The 19,405-nt window shown below is 36.4% G+C and overlaps 1 protein-coding gene across 1 annotated transcript in view; it reads left to right on the top strand.

Annotated features, from left to right (window-relative positions):
* Positions 1–19,142, top strand: part of lypla1 (lysophospholipase 1) — a 28,392-nt gene extending 9,250 nt beyond the window's left edge. Inside the window, exons 4-9 of the mRNA XM_052022834.1 lie at positions 3,477–3,524; positions 5,816–5,886; positions 11,898–11,971; positions 13,338–13,439; positions 16,124–16,300; positions 17,691–19,142. Coding sequence (XP_051878794.1) covers positions 3,477–3,524; positions 5,816–5,886; positions 11,898–11,971; positions 13,338–13,439; positions 16,124–16,300; positions 17,691–17,744 — 526 coding nt within the window. The 3' untranslated portion in view covers positions 17,745–19,142. The remainder of the gene's footprint in view (positions 1–3,476; positions 3,525–5,815; positions 5,887–11,897; positions 11,972–13,337; positions 13,440–16,123; positions 16,301–17,690) is intronic.
* The last annotated feature ends 263 nt before the right edge of the window (positions 19,143–19,405 follow it).

Here is a 19,405-nt window from a genome sequence, read left to right as displayed (position 1 = left end):
TCCTGCTCTAATATCTATCTAACCCTTCCCTCCCATTTCTCTGTCATTCACGTGGTTATCTAAGAGTCTCTTAAATGTCCTTAATGTAGCTGCCCCCACAACCTGCTTTACAATGGGACCACATCCTAACTAGCAAAACCCTTTGAATGTTCAAAATACTAGTAGCTGTGGAAGTTATGGGCATGCTATGTTGGCGCCGGAAGTGTGGCAGGCTGCCACCCAGAACACGCTACGCAAAAATGCATTTCACTGTGTGTTTCAATGTACACGTGACTAATAAAGATATCTTATCTTGTAAACTGGTCCAAGAGCTTCTAAGCACAAATTCCAGACACCCAAAATATACCTCTTTTGTTAATGTTGAGGGATGGCTCCATTAATATATAACTAACTAGAATATTAAGTGACAAAATAGACCTGCCCTGAACTGTGCATTAACTAGCAGGGATGTGCCTTTAACAATGCATTAATACAGGAGGTAACCACTTAATGCCTTCCCTGATCTCCTCCTGAAGTTTTCAATGAGCACCAATTAACAGGAATATTCATCTATCGTCTTCATCTGCATAGTTTCAATGGTACAGAATCAAAATATCCCATACCCAATGATTGGTTTCAATGATCCCAAAGCATCAGTTAGAGATCAATTGTGAACAGGTTTTATTTCCTGAAGACTGGTTCTGCAGTCTTACTAGAGCAACAATGGATTGCAGATGCTGGAATCTAGATGAATGTTTGAAGCATTGTGTGAGGAGAGCTAGATTCTCTCTCTCCATCTAGAGAGAGGCATGGGTGGGGTGGGGCAGGAATTACTTAAAGTGGGAGAATTCAATGTTCATGCCATTCGGCTGCAAGGTTCCAAGACGGAAAATGAGGTGCTGTTCCTCCAGTTTGCACTTGGAATTCTCCTGGCAGCGGAGGGGGCCGATTTCTGACATATCTGTGATGGAGTGGGAGGGGAGTTGAAGTGACTGACAATGGGGAGATGCAGATCGCGGTTACAGACGGAGCGCAGGTGTTCTGCGAAACGGTCACCTTGTCTATGTTTGGTCTCGCCACTGTAGAGGAAGCCATACTTGGAACACTGAATGCAGTAGATGATGCTGTCTACACGGAGCTATGTGGTTCTGCAGTCTCTTGGGTCCTCATTTTAATGAATATCTGCTATCCATAATATCATAACTCCAGAATATTCCCTAACATGGGCCATTTTTACTCACTTAAATATTGACAGGAAAATAGAATAAAACATTTCATACAATTCCATAAAAAGACGTGAAAAATCTTATCAATGGGACATGCTTCCTGAACAAGTGAATTCCACTTCCTACTAATTGGAAAAGCATGCATTTTAACTAAATTTTGAAAGCAAGTATAAATAGTTGAAGGATTTTTTTTATTAACTTATGAAGAGAAAATGGAAACATTCTGATAACAGACAGATAAGCACATTTGTATTTGCTTATTAAAGAAGCTGATCAGAAAGATGTGCAGGGATTGTTTGCAAAGACCATTTTTAATGTTTATAGAAATTCCTAGAAAGTTGCAAGTCTTGTCAGACCTAGAGAATTCTCAATCAGTACACTACACAGTGCAGTCAAGCCAATATCTACCTTTCTGGTTGCTAATTGAAATTCACTTGTGAGCCAAACATACTTCACCTTGGTTTTCCCAAGGGAAAGTTACTAGGAATGATAACTCCTTTGGGATGTTGGGAAGGGATGACATTTTGTTTCTTTTGGTAGTTTGTTTATTGTAAGTGGCACAGCAGTTACTGTTACTGCCTCACAGTTCCAGCAGTCCAGGTTCAATCCTGACCTTGGGTGTTGTCTACATGGAGCTTGTGTGTTCACCCTGTGATCGTGTGGGTTTCCAGTGGGTTCTCTGGTTTCCTCCCACATCCGAAAACATTCAGGTTGATGGGCTCCTGTAAATTACCCTTTGTGGGTGGCAGGAGTTGTGATTATGTGTGAGAGAGAGTAGGCTACGGGGAAATAAATGGGGCAATGGAACTGATGTGAATGTTCCAAAAAGATGGCATAGACTTAATGGACCAAATGACAGTCTCGTATGTCAAAAGAAAAAAAAATGAAAAATAATTTAACTTTCTATAAAAACCATAGCTCAAAACAGAAAATTTGCTTTAATCAAAAAGCTAAACTCATTAGTGATGTAATTGTGGGAGCATCATTAAGATCTTGTGTTTCTGACTTGCAGATTTAATATAATCCTCCATTTGTTTGCAGATTTAACATAATCCTCCATTTGTTTTATGTTGGCTTCATGCTTGCCTGCTGATCATTAACAGTCATTCAGGCCTTGATCCCAATGCCAAGTTTAATAACTTGCTCATCCGCAACATCAAATACCACCTGCTTTTATTTTCAGTCTCTGTTCTTCGTAGAGCCCATTTATAAGCCTCCCATTTCCAAGTCTGTCAGAAGTAGGATTCAAGTCAGTTGGAGTTGGGGAATTTAGCAGTTCATTATTGTCTTAATAATTCAGGTACATGGATTAATTATCTAGAGCTATGCATTTGAATTCCACTACTGTGATTTTAGATTGTTGATTAAATAAAATCTGGAATGAAAAAAAGTACTTGACAGTAATGTTGTCCATGAATCTATTCTGTTGTTGCAAAAACTGAAACAGTTGATTCTAAGAGAAGGAAATATGCTGTTCTTGGCCTGAATGTGACTCTAGTCCCATAACAATGTAGTTGACTCTCATCTGCCCTCGCTCATCTGCAGCCATGCACTTCAGTAGCTTGCCAAGGCGTTCCTTCAAAATCCAAAATCCTCAATGTCTGCTGTCTGGAAGGACAAGATCAGCAAGTGCATGGGAATACTTGTACCTGCATGTTCCCTTCATTGCTCACAATTCGGATTTGGAAAACAAAACTGTTCCTTCATTGTCTACGTGTCAAGATCCTTCAGCTCTTTGTTTAATGTCGAAATACTTTGACAGAATATAGCAGTTAAAAAAGAATGCTCATCATTATTTTCTCAAGCAGTTGTTTATTGGCAATAGGCAATATTTGCCAACGTAGCCCATGTTCTATACAAGGAAATCACCTTAAACAGGATTTTTTTTCATTAATATCTCAGATTCTATTCAAATATAACCACTTATCTTAAATTTTATACTTTTACTATTACAACATGCATTTCTGGATTTGAGTGAACTTGTTGCAGGGGTCATATTTATTTTTGTATTTGAATTGTAACTTCTTTCTGGGATTCATCTTCATTTCTTCTGTAAAAGTAGAAGTGATAATTTTGAATTTATATCGCACCAGTTGAACATTGGAATTCACTGAGCAACTTGAACTGTTTAAAATGTATTATGGAGCTTTATTATTATCTGTTATGAGTTGTTGCAGAAAAGTTTTAACATTTCTAATTTGTTTTAATGGAGAGACTATGATTAAAATGTTATTATTTTTGCTAACATGTGATCTGTGGTGTTTTTTGTAGGCCTATTGCTCCTGTCACAATGAACTTCAATATGAATATGTCATCTTGGTAAGTGAAAAATGAAAATTATTCATAATCAGTATGGTGGTGCAGAAAACCAGGAGGAGTATGGTGATTACCAAAATTTTTGAATGCATTAGTAATGTTAATCAAGCAATAATAGAAATGTACAACAAGAAATAGGCCTCCTAACGCCCACATTGACCATGGCGACCGTGATGCTGATCCACTTCCCTGCACTTAGGCCCATATCCCCCTTCTCATTTCCTATCTAAATTCCTGTCCAAATACCTTTTAAACTTTGTAAATATATCTGCCTCCATTATCTCCTCTGGCAGCTCATTCCAAATATTCACCACCCTTTGTACGAAAAATATACCCCTCGGGTCTCATTTAAATTTCCCCTCTCACCTTAAACCTGTGCCCCCTAGTTTTAGACACCCCTGGGAAAAATTCTGTCTATCCTATCTATGCCCTGCATAATTTTGTAAACCTGCATAAGGTCACCCCGTGGCCTCCTACATTCCAGTGAGAATAAACCCAGCCTATCCAATCTCTCTTTATATGGGTCTGCTACTCTTCTGTCAGCTATACCATGAGAAGTTGGGTTTTCTGGAAGAGATAATTCACTTCCTGGCCCATGAGTTCTTTTCCAGAATCTGCAGGATTAAATTTAGGAATATCATAAAATGATTGTCATCAGCCTGGATGGAGCATCAACAACTGCATCCACTATCGAGGATAAAATGTTTTTTTGATCAGTATTCCTGTCGCTGTTCTCCCACTTTCTACATCATTGGTTTCCTAAGATCATACTATTTACAGATATAGTAGGGCTTAGATTTTATTCAGTACTTAGTTTATTTACTTTGCATGTGTCACAATCTTTAAATGTTTTGCTTCAGATAAAGTACTTTTAAAATATAGCCACTATTACATAAGAAAAAGAAGCAGAGATGGGCCCACTCTACCATCTGTGATAATTGTAACTGATATTCTATCTCAGGGACATTTTCCTGGACTAGCCCCGTTTCTCCAGAAATGTTTTAATGCATTCATTAAAGACAGGAATAACTTTATGACTGGGCTTCTATTCTAGAATAGAAAACTCCAAAAGTTCACCACTCTACAATTTCTCCTCATCTGTCCTAAACAGCCTACCTCTCAATCTGAGCCTATTCCCCTGGTTCTAAACTCCTCTTCCCTGCATTGAGCACGTAAGAATTTTATAAGTTTGAATGAGATCTCTTATTTTTCTAAACTCTAGTGAATATTGACTTGTTTACTCAATTCTCTTTATAAGTCAAACTCATCAATTCCAGTAATGTTTTGAAATTTATTAATACTTATTTAAATCCTCCTGTGATAAATGTTAATGTGCCAATTACCTTTCTAATCACTTGTTGCATCTGCACATTGGCTTTTCAATCACTTGGAAGGATACCTGGATCCCTTTTTGAAGATTTCTCATCATTTAAAAAATACTCTGCTTTTTTTTTGTGCGCCAAAGTTGATGACTTCACATTCTTCCATATTAAATTTTATCTACCATGTTCTCGCCCACTCACTCAGTTTGTTTAAATGCCAGCCTCTCTGCATTCTACTCACAATCCCACCTAGTTTAGCTTCATAAGCAAACTCAGAAATAAGACATTTGGATCCAAGCACTAGTCCCTGCAGTACCCCACAAGTCAGAACCTGCTAACCTGAGAACAATCTCTTTATTCCCACTCTATGAAATAATCAATAAAATTTTGGAACATGATAAATATAAGATTCAGTAACTGTCAAAACTCTGGCATGTAGATTATTGAGTCCTTGGGATTTATTAGCTATCAATTTCACCAACCTTTCCAGTACTTTTTTTTTGACTAATTTCTTTCAATTCTTCGTTTTTTTTCTAGATCTTTGGTTCTTTAAGAAGTTGTTTAATCCTTTAATTTTTCCATTTCCCTCTCTGTAAGGGACCCACATTTGCCCTTGCCTGTCTTTTTTGTTTTAACATTCTTACTGTTATTCTGGAAATACTTATCATTTAAGCATAAAGTGACTACAGTGAAGTTAATAAACAAGGTTCATCGCTTTACCTAATGCTTGGTGGCAACCCAGAAATTGAAGGGCATTAACCTCCAAAGGATAAGTTTTTTTCAGAATAAGCATATTCAAAGTGAGTTAGGAATCAAAAATAATTGAGGTTAGGAATCAAATGGTAACTAATCAAAATGTTTTCTTGTGAATCCTTTAAGTTCTGAGCAGCATGTCTAACCCAAACTCTGATAACTTGAACAAAATCAAGAAGTGATTTTTCAATCTGTTAATAAAATGTTTTCTTCCCATAGGTTTGATATCTTTGGACTTACTGTGGATTCTTCTGAAGATGAGGGAGGCATCAAGAAAGCTGCAGAAAGTGGTGAGATAAGAAACCCTAATTAACTCTGCATATGGCTATAATCCTTGCCTTAATTAGGCAAGAGTTTTTTTTACAACAGGGTTGCTATGAAATTGTTGCTTCCTCTATTAACTTTAAAATGTTTGATAGGTAACTTTTTAGATAGTTACGTTCCTCCTCTGCCATCCCTTTTAATTTCCAAATCTTTGTTACTTTTAACATTTGTCTTCAGTTCACAAAATTTCTTCCCTCTTTCCACTGGCCTACCTTTTATATTTTATCCCGGACAGGAATTCCTCTGTGAGGGAAGAAGAACTGATTTTTATGGGGCTATTTATGCTTGTGTAAAAATAATGATTTGTTGCAACCTGAAGTTTTGTCGACAAGTGAATAAGATTTTCTCTCTGAATTCAGGAAATTATGCTAAAAGGATTTCCCATCAACTGTTGGGTCCCAACATTCTTCATGGCTACCCTGGATACAAAAGTGTATTAACCATTACATTCATCTTGAGGCCTCGAATTGTAGTATCTGTCTTTGATGCCTGCTTTTTTTATTTTGATATTATTCATAACTCTGGCATTTGCTTCTACTTGTGCCCTAAAGAGTGTAAACTTCACTTCTTCACTACTAACAATGACCAGGAAAATTTGTGAATGATTGTTAGTGATAAACACAAAATCCTGTATGATGACTTGGAAACCATGGTTTCTATCTTATTTTTATGTTAACTTCGTCAGTCTCCACGCTTAGGTTGTATTTAATGTGCAACTTTTAGTATTTTGTGTGACACTGAAATTTATGATTTTGCTTTATGCTTTTTTAGCTTAAACTATTCTAGAACCTTGGCCCAAGACCATTCAGTACAAAGTCCACCACACCCACTATCATCACTGTTATCTAGCTCCATTAGTTCCTCATGCCCCATGGAATCAGTTTCATAACTGAATAATGAGATTCAAATTATTTCAAAAGCACCTCTAGGCCATTTCTGCTTATTGCATTCTTTTGCATATCTTAACCATCTGAGTCTGATTTTTTTTTTGTTGTTGCAGCTGCTTCAAACCTCATGAGTTTAACTTGGTGTTCAGTTTTAGAAGTCTAAGGATTTGTCTTTGATTTCTTTTGCTTGTGCCCTATTCACTTAAATTCTTCTGCCCTTTGCTCCTTTTATGACTTTGGTACACTTGGGAGCACTTCAAAAAAAAAAGCAGAGAAGCATGGTAAGGGGAATAAAATCTTCTATAATGTATTTTGTTTTCAGTTGGAGGGTTGACAATCACTGGAAAAGAATAACATCTAAACCGATCATAAGTACAAAAGTAAAGTGCTCCAGATGTTTGAAACCTGAAATAAAAACAGAAACTGTTAGAAATACTCAGCTGTTTGGGCTGCACCTGTGGAGAGGAAAAACTGTCAGCTTTGATGAAAAGTCACTGACCTGAAATGTCATATGTATCTCTCCACAGATGCTGTCTGACCTGCTGAGTATTTCCAAAATCTTCCATTTATTTTGGTCTGATCTCTCATAGGGTTCATTGTCAATATTCTTCACTTGAATTAACTGACAACTTCTGATTTAAAATGTACATATCTTTGAGACAATGATCTTTAAGGCAGGCCATAAAAAGTTTCAAATTATCCATCTTATTTGTATATTATTTTGGTCAAACAAAAAATGGCCAAGGTGTAAAAAAAAATCACTCGGCACAATTTAAATTCATTTCACTACTAAACATGAACTTGTAGTGGAGTTCTGAGTGTGGTTCAATAATCTTGTCCAGGCAAATATCCTCAATGGATTAAGATGGACTGTCTCCCTGAGTGAAAGGTTGTGGATTCAAATCCTACTATAGAAATGAGCACAGACACTAAGGAGATGAGTAGTCTGATGAGTAATCTTTTGTATAATTCATTAATTCAAGGTTCCACCTGCCTTCCATGTGGGTGAGAAATGACCTTGACGCTATTTCAGAGAAGAGCAGGATGGCTCTTGCCATTTCCCAACCTTTATCCCCTAACTAGCATAAGTGAAACAGATTATTTAATCATTAAATAAAACTAGAAGATACTGGAGTAGTGTGAGGGAAGTGAATTTTGATGAGCAGGACGATTTGTATGAAAGATTAGTGTTCTCTTTCCACAAATACTGTCACCAGAATTTTCTTCTTTTTGTTTTAAATTTCCATAATCTGGAGCATTTTACACTAAGCCCATTAAGTCATCATAAATTGTCTTAAGCGCTTCCTGCACCATATCTCAGCACTTCAGAAAAGTGTTTTCTTGCCAATAAAGTATATTCTGACATCCTGAGATCCAGCAAGATGCAATTTCAAGGCATGCTAATTCTTTATCAGCTAACTTTGAATGACCCCAATGTTCTTATTTGTTTCCCTCCCTGATAAGTTTCTCACATCATGGATGTTCTTAATGTGCGTAGAAATTTTATTTTGCCAGACCAAATGCATCCAAGTTTTGCAAGTTATCTGTATCTTTTAATCTATCACAAAAATCAAATTAATTTAGTTTTAGACATTGCAAAAATTATAATTTTAAAGCACAATAATGCATTTAACAATTTCATTTTGCCTCTGCATTAATGATTTCCTCATCTTCTGAATGAAGATTGTAAATATGTTGTATATTAATAATTGCTTTAAAGGAGTGAAACAAAATAAGGCAAGGTTTTTAATGTAGAATCATATGAGATTCAAGTATGGTTATGGACTTCATATGATATGAGTGCAATGGTTGTAGGCTAGCAAGAGGAGAATAAGGTTTTCATAATATTTAAGTTGATTGCCATTACCAAAGTAGCTCTCTTCATTTTCTTTCATGGCTAACTCAATTACATGACAGTTGAAATCTTTGTAGTGAAGTTTTATCCTCCGAAGTACTTTCAGATGAATCACACTGACCCTAAGTTTAATAGCTGTGTGTTAATGAAAACTACAAATATCTTATTGCCCATTTTTTTCTTAATCAGTGATTATTTTAAAAAGTGAAGTGGAATTATAACCAGGAGGGCAGCATTTGACATCATAATTTGCCTTAATGGAAGACCAGGTGGTATAAAAATTAGGATGGGAGTCTTGCTATTTGAGTACTATCATATCAACCCATACAACCTTTCATCAAGAGTATATAAAAGATTTTGGGTGAGAGATAGTAGCACCAGCACAGGTGTAAAATACGTATTACATTTTTAATGCATTTTCATAACCAAGATGGGTGTTGAGCCACATACAATCGTCCCGGTGCTAAAGAAAAATAAGGTAATGTGACTTAATGACTATCACCAGCTAGCTATGACGTCAACAAATTGCTTCGAGAGGTTGGTCATGGCACACATTGACTCCAGTCTCACAGATGACCTTGATCCACTGCAATTCGCCTACTGCTGAAACAAGTCCACAGCAGATGCCATCTCCCTGGCCCTACACTCATCTCTGGAGCATCTGGATAACAAAGCCACCTATGTCAGACTCCTATTTATTGACTACAGCTCCACCTTCAATACCATAATTCCAAACGAATTCATCTCCAAACTCCTAGACCTAGGACTCAGCACCTTCCTTTGTTACTAGATCTTTGACTTTCTGACCAACAGACCAGCAATCAGTAAGGATAGGCAGTCATAATCATCCTCAACATGGTGCCCTGGAAGGCTGCATCCTCATCCCCTTACTTTACTCCATATACACTCACGACTCTGTGGCCAGATTCTGCTCTAACTCTGCCTACAAGTTTACAGATGACACCACTGTGGTGGGCCAGATCTCAAAAAACGATGAGATGGAGTACAGGAAGGAGAGAGTAAGCCTAGTGGCATAGTGTCAAGACAGCAACATTTCCCTCAATGTCAGCAACAGAAAAGAGCTGGTCATTGACTTTCTTGAAGTTGGATGGAGCACATGCCCGTATATGTATGAATGGTGGTGAGGTGGACGTGGTTGAAAGCTTCAAGTTCCTAGGTGTAAACATCACCAATAGCTTGAGTGGTCCAACCATGTAGATGCTATGACCAATAAAGCACACCAGCACCTCTACTGCCTCAGAAGGCTAAGAAATTGGGTATACCCCCACTGACCCTCACCAATTTTCATAGATGCACCACAGTAAGCATCCTACCTAGATGCAACACAGTTTGTTATGGCAACTGCTCCGCCTAGGATTGCAAGAAATTGCAGAAAGTTGTGGACACAGGTCAGTCCGTCATGAAAACCAACCTCTCTTCCATGGACTCTGTCTGGACTGCCTGCTGCCTCAGGAAAGCAGCCAACATAAAGACTCCTCCCACCCTAGATATGGTCTCTTCCCTCTCCCTCCGCCCCTCCAATCCCCCTCAATTGGGCAGAAGATACAAAAGCTTGAAAATGTGCACAACCAAGCTTAAGAACAGCTTCTATCACTTTGTTATGAGACTCTTGAATGGACTTCTTGTATGATAAAGATGAACTCTTCACAGTCTTCCTTGTCATGGCTCTTGCACCTTATTGTCTACTTGCACTGCACCTTCTCTGTAACTGTAACATTATATTCTGCATTCTGCTATTGCTTTTTCCTTTGTCTTACCTCGATGTACTTATGTTTTGAAATTATCTGTATGGATGACATACAAATCAAAGTTTTTCACTGCATCTCTGTACATGTGACAATAAGAAACCAATTACTAAGCTTTGTTAAAGAGGATGAGCAAAGAATTGGACAAACAACTGGTTATAAAGCAAATTTAAACAAAGAAAGATAAAAAGATGTATGTTTCAGGGGAACAATTCTGGAGGACTAGATTCTGGAAGCTGAAGATACAGTTGTATATAGTGATAGTAGGCTTGGAAAAGATTACAAACATATAGAAGTAGTTTGGGGGTAAGCTTAAATTCATAGTGTCGAATGTGGGAGGCAATATAGAGCAGCATAGGAATTCTCAAATTAGGAGCTGTCTGCAGCATTTGTGAATTCAACAGCCTATTGGATTAGATAATTGGAGGTCGACAGTAGAAGAGGATAAATGGAGAGGATATGAGGATGTTGCAGGATGGCAATATTGCACATAGCCTGGTTGAATTGATTAAAGGCTTGGTTGGAATCAGTACCAAAAGTATGATATTTGTGGCATGTACTTATGACAATGGCTGCTTTGGTTTCTCCATTTTTTTAGTTGGAGAATATTCTAACTCCTCTAAGGTTGGATGTCACACAATCTGATATCTGAGGCAATGGAAGAAATAAGACGGGTAGTGAAAATGTAGAGTTGGCTGTCAAGAGTATATCTGTCTGCCGAGGTTGGCCTAAGGAAGGACATGGGGACAGTGGCCATGATTGGATCCTTGGGACACTTGAAGGAACTGCAGGATAGTGGGAAGAAAATGCATTGGTGGAGGTAACTAGCTAGGATCAGGAAGGTTAAAAATGAAGTTAAGTAGAATGTTGGGAATACTAAGCAAGTTCGGCAGCATCTCTGGACAGAGAAATGGTCAGTACTTCAGCTCAATGTTTTCAGATTTTCAGCAGGTAGATTTTTGTTTTGCTTTTCAGTTTCAGGGAATGAAATCAAGTGAAAGACGAGCCAATGAATAGGGAATAGGCATTGGCAGAGGAATTATGCGATGGGCATCATCAATGGGTAAAGGCAGGCTGAGGAGAGATTAAGCAACTTGGTCAGAGTAATGGCATTTCCATTTCTAAGTTCAGAAATCGTAACACTTTTGTGCCCTGGCAGGATCAGAAACTGGCAGGAAATACTGAAAGTGGTGTTGTAGGAAAGGTAGCCATGTATTAGTATGGATTAGAATCTTGGTCGATGGAGAAAGGAGAGTTTATACGGTTTAGAGATTTCTCAAGGATATGATAATCAAGGGTTTTATTATAGGTAGTGTATTGGTGGGGAAAGTTGATACAATTTTGTAAGTCCATAACTTAGGATTCCATTTTAAATCTAATAGATGCAACTAAGCAGATTCCATCATATTTTTGATACATTGAATGAAATTTTGTAACATCTGTTAATTTTTATCACTTTTGTTTTGCAGTTAAAGCAATGATAGATCTGGAAGTTAAGAATGGAATACCATCTCATCGAATTATTTTGGGAGGATTTTCTCAGGTAAAATATGTTCACATGGCATTGTCTGTATTCGTTTGGTCTATTAGAAGCTTGAGATTGGATGTCACTAAATATAAGTTGATCTATTGGGTAACTTTCTATTCGAAGATACTGTAGAAAATAACTGCAAAAATGAATAGCAAGCCTTAATTTTTACAAACTTTGAATCGAGGGATGTAATTGTCCCATAATTTTAAATGAAGTAACTTCAATAATTTCTCTATGTATTGATCAGTGTCCCCCTCCAGTCATTTTCAGGTATTATGGTTTGTCTCAGGTGCCAACCAGGGAGAGTTTGCAGAACATGCCCTGATGTGACACTATGGTCCGTCTTAGTGCCCGACTGTTGCTGACGTATTCTTTTAATCCATTATTTTTGCAGTTTTTCCATCTTTCTGAATTGTATGTATTAGAGACCATATAATCAGTGTATTAGATATTTTTTAGAGCTAATAACATAGGACTAGGAAACAAATATAGCTACTGATTTTTTCCACTTTTTCTGATAGGAGCATTGTTAAATTGCTTTGATAATTGTATTGTTCATTTTAAGATGGTGCATATATGTTCTGGTGTTGGTCATGTTGTAGATTATATGGAATTTATTACTGGATTGAATTTCTAATGAAAATTAGAATTATTTCCTATTTTACAATAAAGGAAAATATTTTTTTCTTAAAAAAGCAGCTGAAATAAAACAAAATGCTGGAAACACAATGGGTCAGGCAACATCTATGGAAACTGGAAGAGTTAACTCTTCATGTCCAAGACCTTTTATCACAACTAGGGAAGAGTTAATTCTCAGTAACAAGATGGGGGAGAGATGAGTAGAACAAAGCACGTGTCTCTGATAGGGTGAGACTAAATGCACATGATGCTTCGTGTTACGTGCTGCTAATAGCAGGACTGTAGGACCAGCCAAATAGGGCAGGCTATACTAATGGAGGGAAGAACTGTGCCACGATCATAGATGAATGACTGGTTTTGATACAGATTGGAAAAAGAGCAAAGCTTATCTTTCTGTCTGTGGCGTCTTGCACGATTATAATGAGGCCTAAGGCAAGCTTGAGGAACATGCCTCATCTTCCATCTGGGCACATTGTGGCCTCCTGGACTTGTTCTCGAATTCTTCAGCTATTGACAACTTGCCCATTCTTTGCTGAGTGTTTCCAGCATATTGTGTTCTTATTCTTATTATACAGTCATTGATCATTTATAGTGGTTGGATCAGCAAACAACAGCTGGAAACTCCTTTTAAAAAAAATTAAAGCTTCAATTAGAGCAACAGTTAGAAAATGTTAGCATGAGTAGTTTGTTATAATGAGGTTTAACAATGATTAAATTCTTTATTTAATTTATTCTGTAGGGAGGTGCTCTTTCATTGTACACGGCACTGACAACACATCAGAAGCTTGGAGGTGTGATTGCCCTTAGCTGTTGGCTTCCACTTCGGAATGCTTTTCCAGAGGTACTAATTAAATAACCATTATCCTCCTTTGGGTGATTACTAAATGAGCAACAAAGATCCAGCACTCTCCCACTATGCAAGATAAGAGAGATGTTGGAAAGCTTAAACATGGTGTAATGGTGGAAATTTTATTTTAAGAAAAAATAATTCTACTGAGAAGGCTGCAAAAACTGATTTTTGAAGAAGTAAAGCTGTATATGAAATGTTGTTTTGGTTTGGCAGCTATAACGTATCTGCTTTTTTGGTGATATGTAATGTGGAAATTTGTGTGTCGTCACAAATATGGTTATTTTACTGGTCTGTTATTGAAGACGGCCATGACATAAGTACAAATTTCATGCAATTCAAGCAATCACATCATTGGTTAAGGAAAAAGTTATGTGAGTTCATGATTGCTTTAAAGATACCAACATAAACATACCAACTCAATTTTTAAGCTAAATTTACTGTAATTGGTATTCCCATCCTTCGAATTCTTGTGCATTTAAAATGGCCTAAAAGTCCTAAATGTCTGTGCATATTGCCATGTCTATGTGTACTAGATTATCAATTTTCAATTAGGAAAGGCTTTTTCTTCAAAATCTGAGACATCTTGTGGATTTTGAAGTCTATTAGGATACTTCCAGATTCTCCATGCGTCTAATGCACTAATGCCAAGTCATGTGCAGAGGTAATCAGCATGCAAAGCATATTTGAATGCTAATCGTAAAATTGCAGATGCTGGTAATCTGAAATAAAAATAGGAAATGCTGGAAACACTCAATAGGTCAGACAGCATCTGTGGAAAGAGAAACAGAGTTAACCTTTCAGATTGAAGATCCTTTGTCAGATTGTTCTGACAAAGGGTCTTCAACTTGAAATGTTAACTCTGCCTGACTTGCTGAGTGTTTTCGGCATTTTCTGTTACATCACTCATTCATGCCTGTGCATCCTGCAGAAGGAACAGATCACATACACAGGAGCTGGACTTCGTAAGATCTATTTTGTCAAAAGTTAAGAGATTGGACAGACCAGGACCCATCCTGTAGAGGCTGGCACTGGAAACTGGCACCAACTTCAGTTAGGACTATTGAACTTACAAACACAGGGCATCCCTTCCTCATACACTCCCATGTCCCAGTTTTCCCCAACAGCAGTGATCCACTGCTCCCAGCACCTGATCTTTCTTATTTGAAAATGCATTCGTTGAAATAATTTAATAAGCTGAAATGGTGGGATAGTCTTAGTGGGATAACATAAACTATTTGTTTCCTTCACTCTAATTCCAAGTGTGAAGTGCCCTCATCCATGCAACCTTTCTCATTGAACTTTTTACTGGCAAGAATTGCTATTGTTGTTTCTTTTATTATTTGATCCCATAAATAATGATGGTGATGACCAAGTAATTTGTTTTTATATTTATCGGAGAAATTAATTTTGACCAGGATATCAGGGATAACACCCCCACCACCACCACCTCCTCCTCCTCCTCCTCCTCCTCCTCCTCCTCCTCCTCCTCCTCTGAAAGAGTGGAATGGGATCTTTTATGATCATGCAAGGGTTGATAGTCTCAGTTTAATCTGTCATATACAAAGTTGCACATCTAACAGTGCAGCCCTTCTCATTGCTGTATTGGAGTGTTCACTTTGTGCTCAAGTCTAAAGAAGGATTTGAACTCTCAACTACCAGAGGAGAGAATGCTACCAGCTTAATCACAGCTATTATAGCATCTATGTTTACTTTGGCTTTTAATTTCACCTTGTGTTTTAATTATTATAAACCAAAGGCTTTAATAATCAACTTTGGGTTTAAGTTGGAACAGTACTGTACATTCATTTGAACCCCTTTGCAATGAAATATAATTTTTTAAAAAATCTTTAGTTTTCATTTCTTATATTAAAGAAAATGAATGTATTCTAACTGCAGCAGTTCCCACTCTACTCAATTATTCATTACACTATCACAAGGTTGATTCATTACATGGTTTATTAAGTATCAGTTCAGTGCCCATTGCTAATTATATTGTGAATATATTTAAAATTGAAAGAAATTGAAGTCACTAGTGAAACTAATTGTTCCTTTTTGTTTCGTCTGCAACTCGTAAGAATATTCATGTTCTTAGATGTAAAACATTGTTGTGTCATTTTACATATTGCTTAACAGGCAAAAGCTGAGCAAAGATGTTTTATTAAACAAGGTTCATTGCCAGATTTCCCTGCCCTTGTCCAACTATTTGACAACACTTGTGCCACGGTTTATCTAGCCACAATTATCTCAGCAACCCAGTGGGATTTATGTAATTAAGTTGTGAGCATAAACAACTTGCACTGCTACAAAATTCATACAGCATTAGAAGAAAAATACTGTTACTAATGGATTATTTTGATTGTACGATTGTAAACTTTATGTATCAGGGCTCTTAAGCTATTTTTTGACTATGTTTGCCACATGTGGAAAGGTTAAATGGTAATCTTAAATATTTGAGTCTGTATATTTGCTAAAAATTGACTAGAGTGCAAAAATCGATTATTTGAGTAACAGTGCACAATTTTGAATGGAAATATGCACTGTAACATATTCATTTTCCAGGATTTTCATTTCTATAAAATATATTGCAGAATTTCACATAACTTTTATTCCTGTTTATTTTTATTGAGCAGTGCATCAGCACAAGTCCTAGTTATTATTGTCTTTTTGTTCCCAAGGCAGCTGTTAATAGTCCAAACAAAGATATTCATGTTCTTCAATGTCACGGAGAGGATGACGCTCTTGTGCCTCTAACGTTTGGTGATCTTACTGCTGATAAATTAAAAACTATCATCAATCCAGACAACGTCACTTTCAAGTCCTACCCACACATGATGCATAGTTCTTGTCCCAGGGTAAGCAACAAAAAATCTTAAAATGTTGAAGTTGAATATATTCTAAAAATATTGTCAAAAATTATGGTTGTATTGAACGAATGACAGGATAGCCACCTTACCTAGGTGTTTTAATGTCAGTCTATAGAATTTAAATGTCACCTGATAAGCTGTTAAAATGGCAGAATTGTTCTTTTCAAAATACGTAGTTTCAAGTACAATTTAAGGAACTTTTTCAGAATTCTGTGATATTTATGATTATTTTGCCCTCCTTTTTTGACCCTCATTTCACCTGGAGAGACAAATCCTGTGTGTTCCACCTCCATTGGTTCAGTGATTAAGTGAATCATTCTCTATGGTACAGATTTATAGACCAGAAAGATCTTTATTGGATTCTAGTCTTTACCAAGGTTAACTACTCTAAGCCAGGCTGATGAAAAAAGTACCAGATAATCCTACATGTCTGAATTTTAAAAGCAAAGAAACACCTTATTTCATGGGCAGCATTAGAAAATACATACATCTAAATAGTTCTTTTTCATGATTTTTTTTAATCATACCAATATACCCTATCAAAACTATTTTTCACACTGTGGACTCCAAAATGAAATAAGAACCTCATTATTACAAAATGCAATGCATCAGCTGTTTGCCATCTTTGTTTCAAAAAACAAAATTGTAATACATTCAATACCACTGTATTCCTCAATGACCCTCTCTTTCTCCACTGCTAGTACTACCAGAAAATTAGCAGTCTAAAAGTTGGTTAACTGCCAAGTATCATGGTGAAGAATACTTTTATGAGTAAATGCAATCATTTTGAAAATGATTTGAGATGAAAATGTAGCTTCTAAAGGTGCCATATATTGTTCCATATTCAAATGCCACAAGCAGCCCTCGCCCTAATAAGGAGAAGGAAGAACACTGAAGTTTTTATTGTTAAACATTTACATTTAGCAGCTGTGGAGTAAGGCCACATGAAGGAGGATGCATCTATTTATTAATTAATTTATTATCACATCGATTATTTGGAATTAGAAGTTGCTGTAAGAGGAATATACTTTTGACATAAGATTTGAATTGAAAGTGACAAGGGTCAGGAAGCCGAGACAGACATGGGATATTTTGGTTTCAAAATGGAATTTGGGGATATTTGGGCTTAAAATGGTGCAGTGGAGCTCAGCATTTTGGTGATCATGTTTGGAGCTGGGGTTTTCATGGTTAATAGGTAGCCTGCTATACTAAGGGGCTAGACTCTACTTGGTTTAATCCCTTGAAATGCATTCTATCTGGTGTTTACCCCTGCTCCCATGAGGGACAGATTTCAATGTTCTGATTGTCACATACATTAAAGCCAGTTTCTGGCTGTTTACATTAAAACAATTCTAACTATCTTTTATTTTAATATTAGGAAATGTTGGATGTCAAAGCGTTCATTGAAAAGCAGCTACCTCCAATCAACTAATAAGATACCAGAAACATTTTTCTAAGAAGCTGCACCAGCATCTGATCATGATAGACCCTAATCCTTCCTTTCACTTGCCTCCATAAGATGCCAGTCATCCATCATTTTAACATTTGCACATTTTTTTCCTGAATTTATTTTCTAATTTTCACTAAGGAACTTTGTGCTACATTGGGGTTGTGCTGCCTGCTGGTTTATAAATACTGAGCACTGCAGTAATCGCAGGCAGCATTTAAGATGCTCATCTATAATGCGAGCATTTGAAATTTTACTTTGTCCAAGTACTTTTTGCTTTATTCAGACTGAGATTCATTTTATCTTGACTAAGTGTGGTATTGGTGAGTGTATGACCATTTAGAAAAATGTTAGAAAATGCAAGTTTCTATAATCTCCCAAAAAGTCACTTGCTATTGGTCTTTTAATGCAGCAAATATCGTCATAGAAAAGTCATATTTGATAACCAATGGTTCTTGTCTCATATGTGTACTGTTCTGATTAGTTTAAAAGTGCATTTCTTCTCTAAAAAGCATTTGACATCCACATAGCACAGTGTAAAAACATTAGGAAGAAGTGTTCTAATGGAACAACAGTTTCCAAGTTAATGTGTAGACAAAGCTGCATGAAGCCAAGAGCAGCGTAACAATTGGTACTTGCTCATTTGAATAAATGCAGCTTGTTTAGGCAATATTAATTATGTAATCCAATATACCAATTTAAGAAACAATTCTAAATTGAGCGATTATTGGTTTTATTGTAGTTTTCTTCGATATATACAGTTCCAAGTTCTCAACTGTGCAGGGATATCTTTATATGATTTATATATTCCAGTTAGATTTGTGCAAAGTTGTAATGATGGATGTGGCTTGTGTATTTTATTTACTTTTTGTATAATGTGGAATTTACCTACATTTTTAAAAATAAGAGTATGGATTCATCTCGGTCTAATATGTGGCTTGTGTAACACAAATAATTCTAGAATGCAAATAGGTTTCAGTGGCAAGCATGCTTCATAATTCTCAAAGTAGCATGATGAGATTTAATAGAACCATCTGTCACAATTGGTATGATGTTTAATTTATTTCTGAAAAATAAGACTTTTGTACAGGAATTGCATTTTTTTTTTAAATGTTAATTCCCAGGGAAACGAGGTGAAGTTCCTTTTCAAACAGATACATTTTACCATCAAGTTCGAAATATTTTCAGAAATAAATTATGTTCCAATTGAATGAACATAAAAATGTAAAGGAATGCTTAATGGGATTTAGGAGCAAAAAAAACTTGTGTGGCAGATAAACATTTTGGGAATACGTTCACAGTCACAAGAAATGTACCTGACTTCGTAAGGTAAAACCAATGTGTGTGTAAAGATTTTTGTTAATTAAATTCATTACTGTGAAAGAGAGTCCTGCAGTTTCTGTACAACATGTAACTGTGAAGAAGTGCTGCTAACAGCTGATTCACAAATATTTGCCAAGATTAAGATAAATATGCCCTATTTTAGTGCATATAGTAATTTCAGAAAATTAGCTAAAAATATGATTTTAAAATAAACCACCAATTGGTACTGGACCATTGAGCTCTCTTGGGCTATGTATTTTTAGTTATTTCCTTCTGAGTTATTTGTTTTCTCTTAGACTAAAATTGTTTAAATATTTTCAAAC

The sequence above is a fragment of the Pristis pectinata genome, chromosome 9 (genome assembly GCF_009764475.1).
Source record: "Pristis pectinata isolate sPriPec2 chromosome 9, sPriPec2.1.pri, whole genome shotgun sequence".
NCBI classification, from domain to species: domain Eukaryota; kingdom Metazoa; phylum Chordata; class Chondrichthyes; order Rhinopristiformes; family Pristidae; genus Pristis; species Pristis pectinata.
Note: the sequence above shows the minus strand (reverse complement) of the source record. Positions and strands in the feature narration are given on the sequence as shown.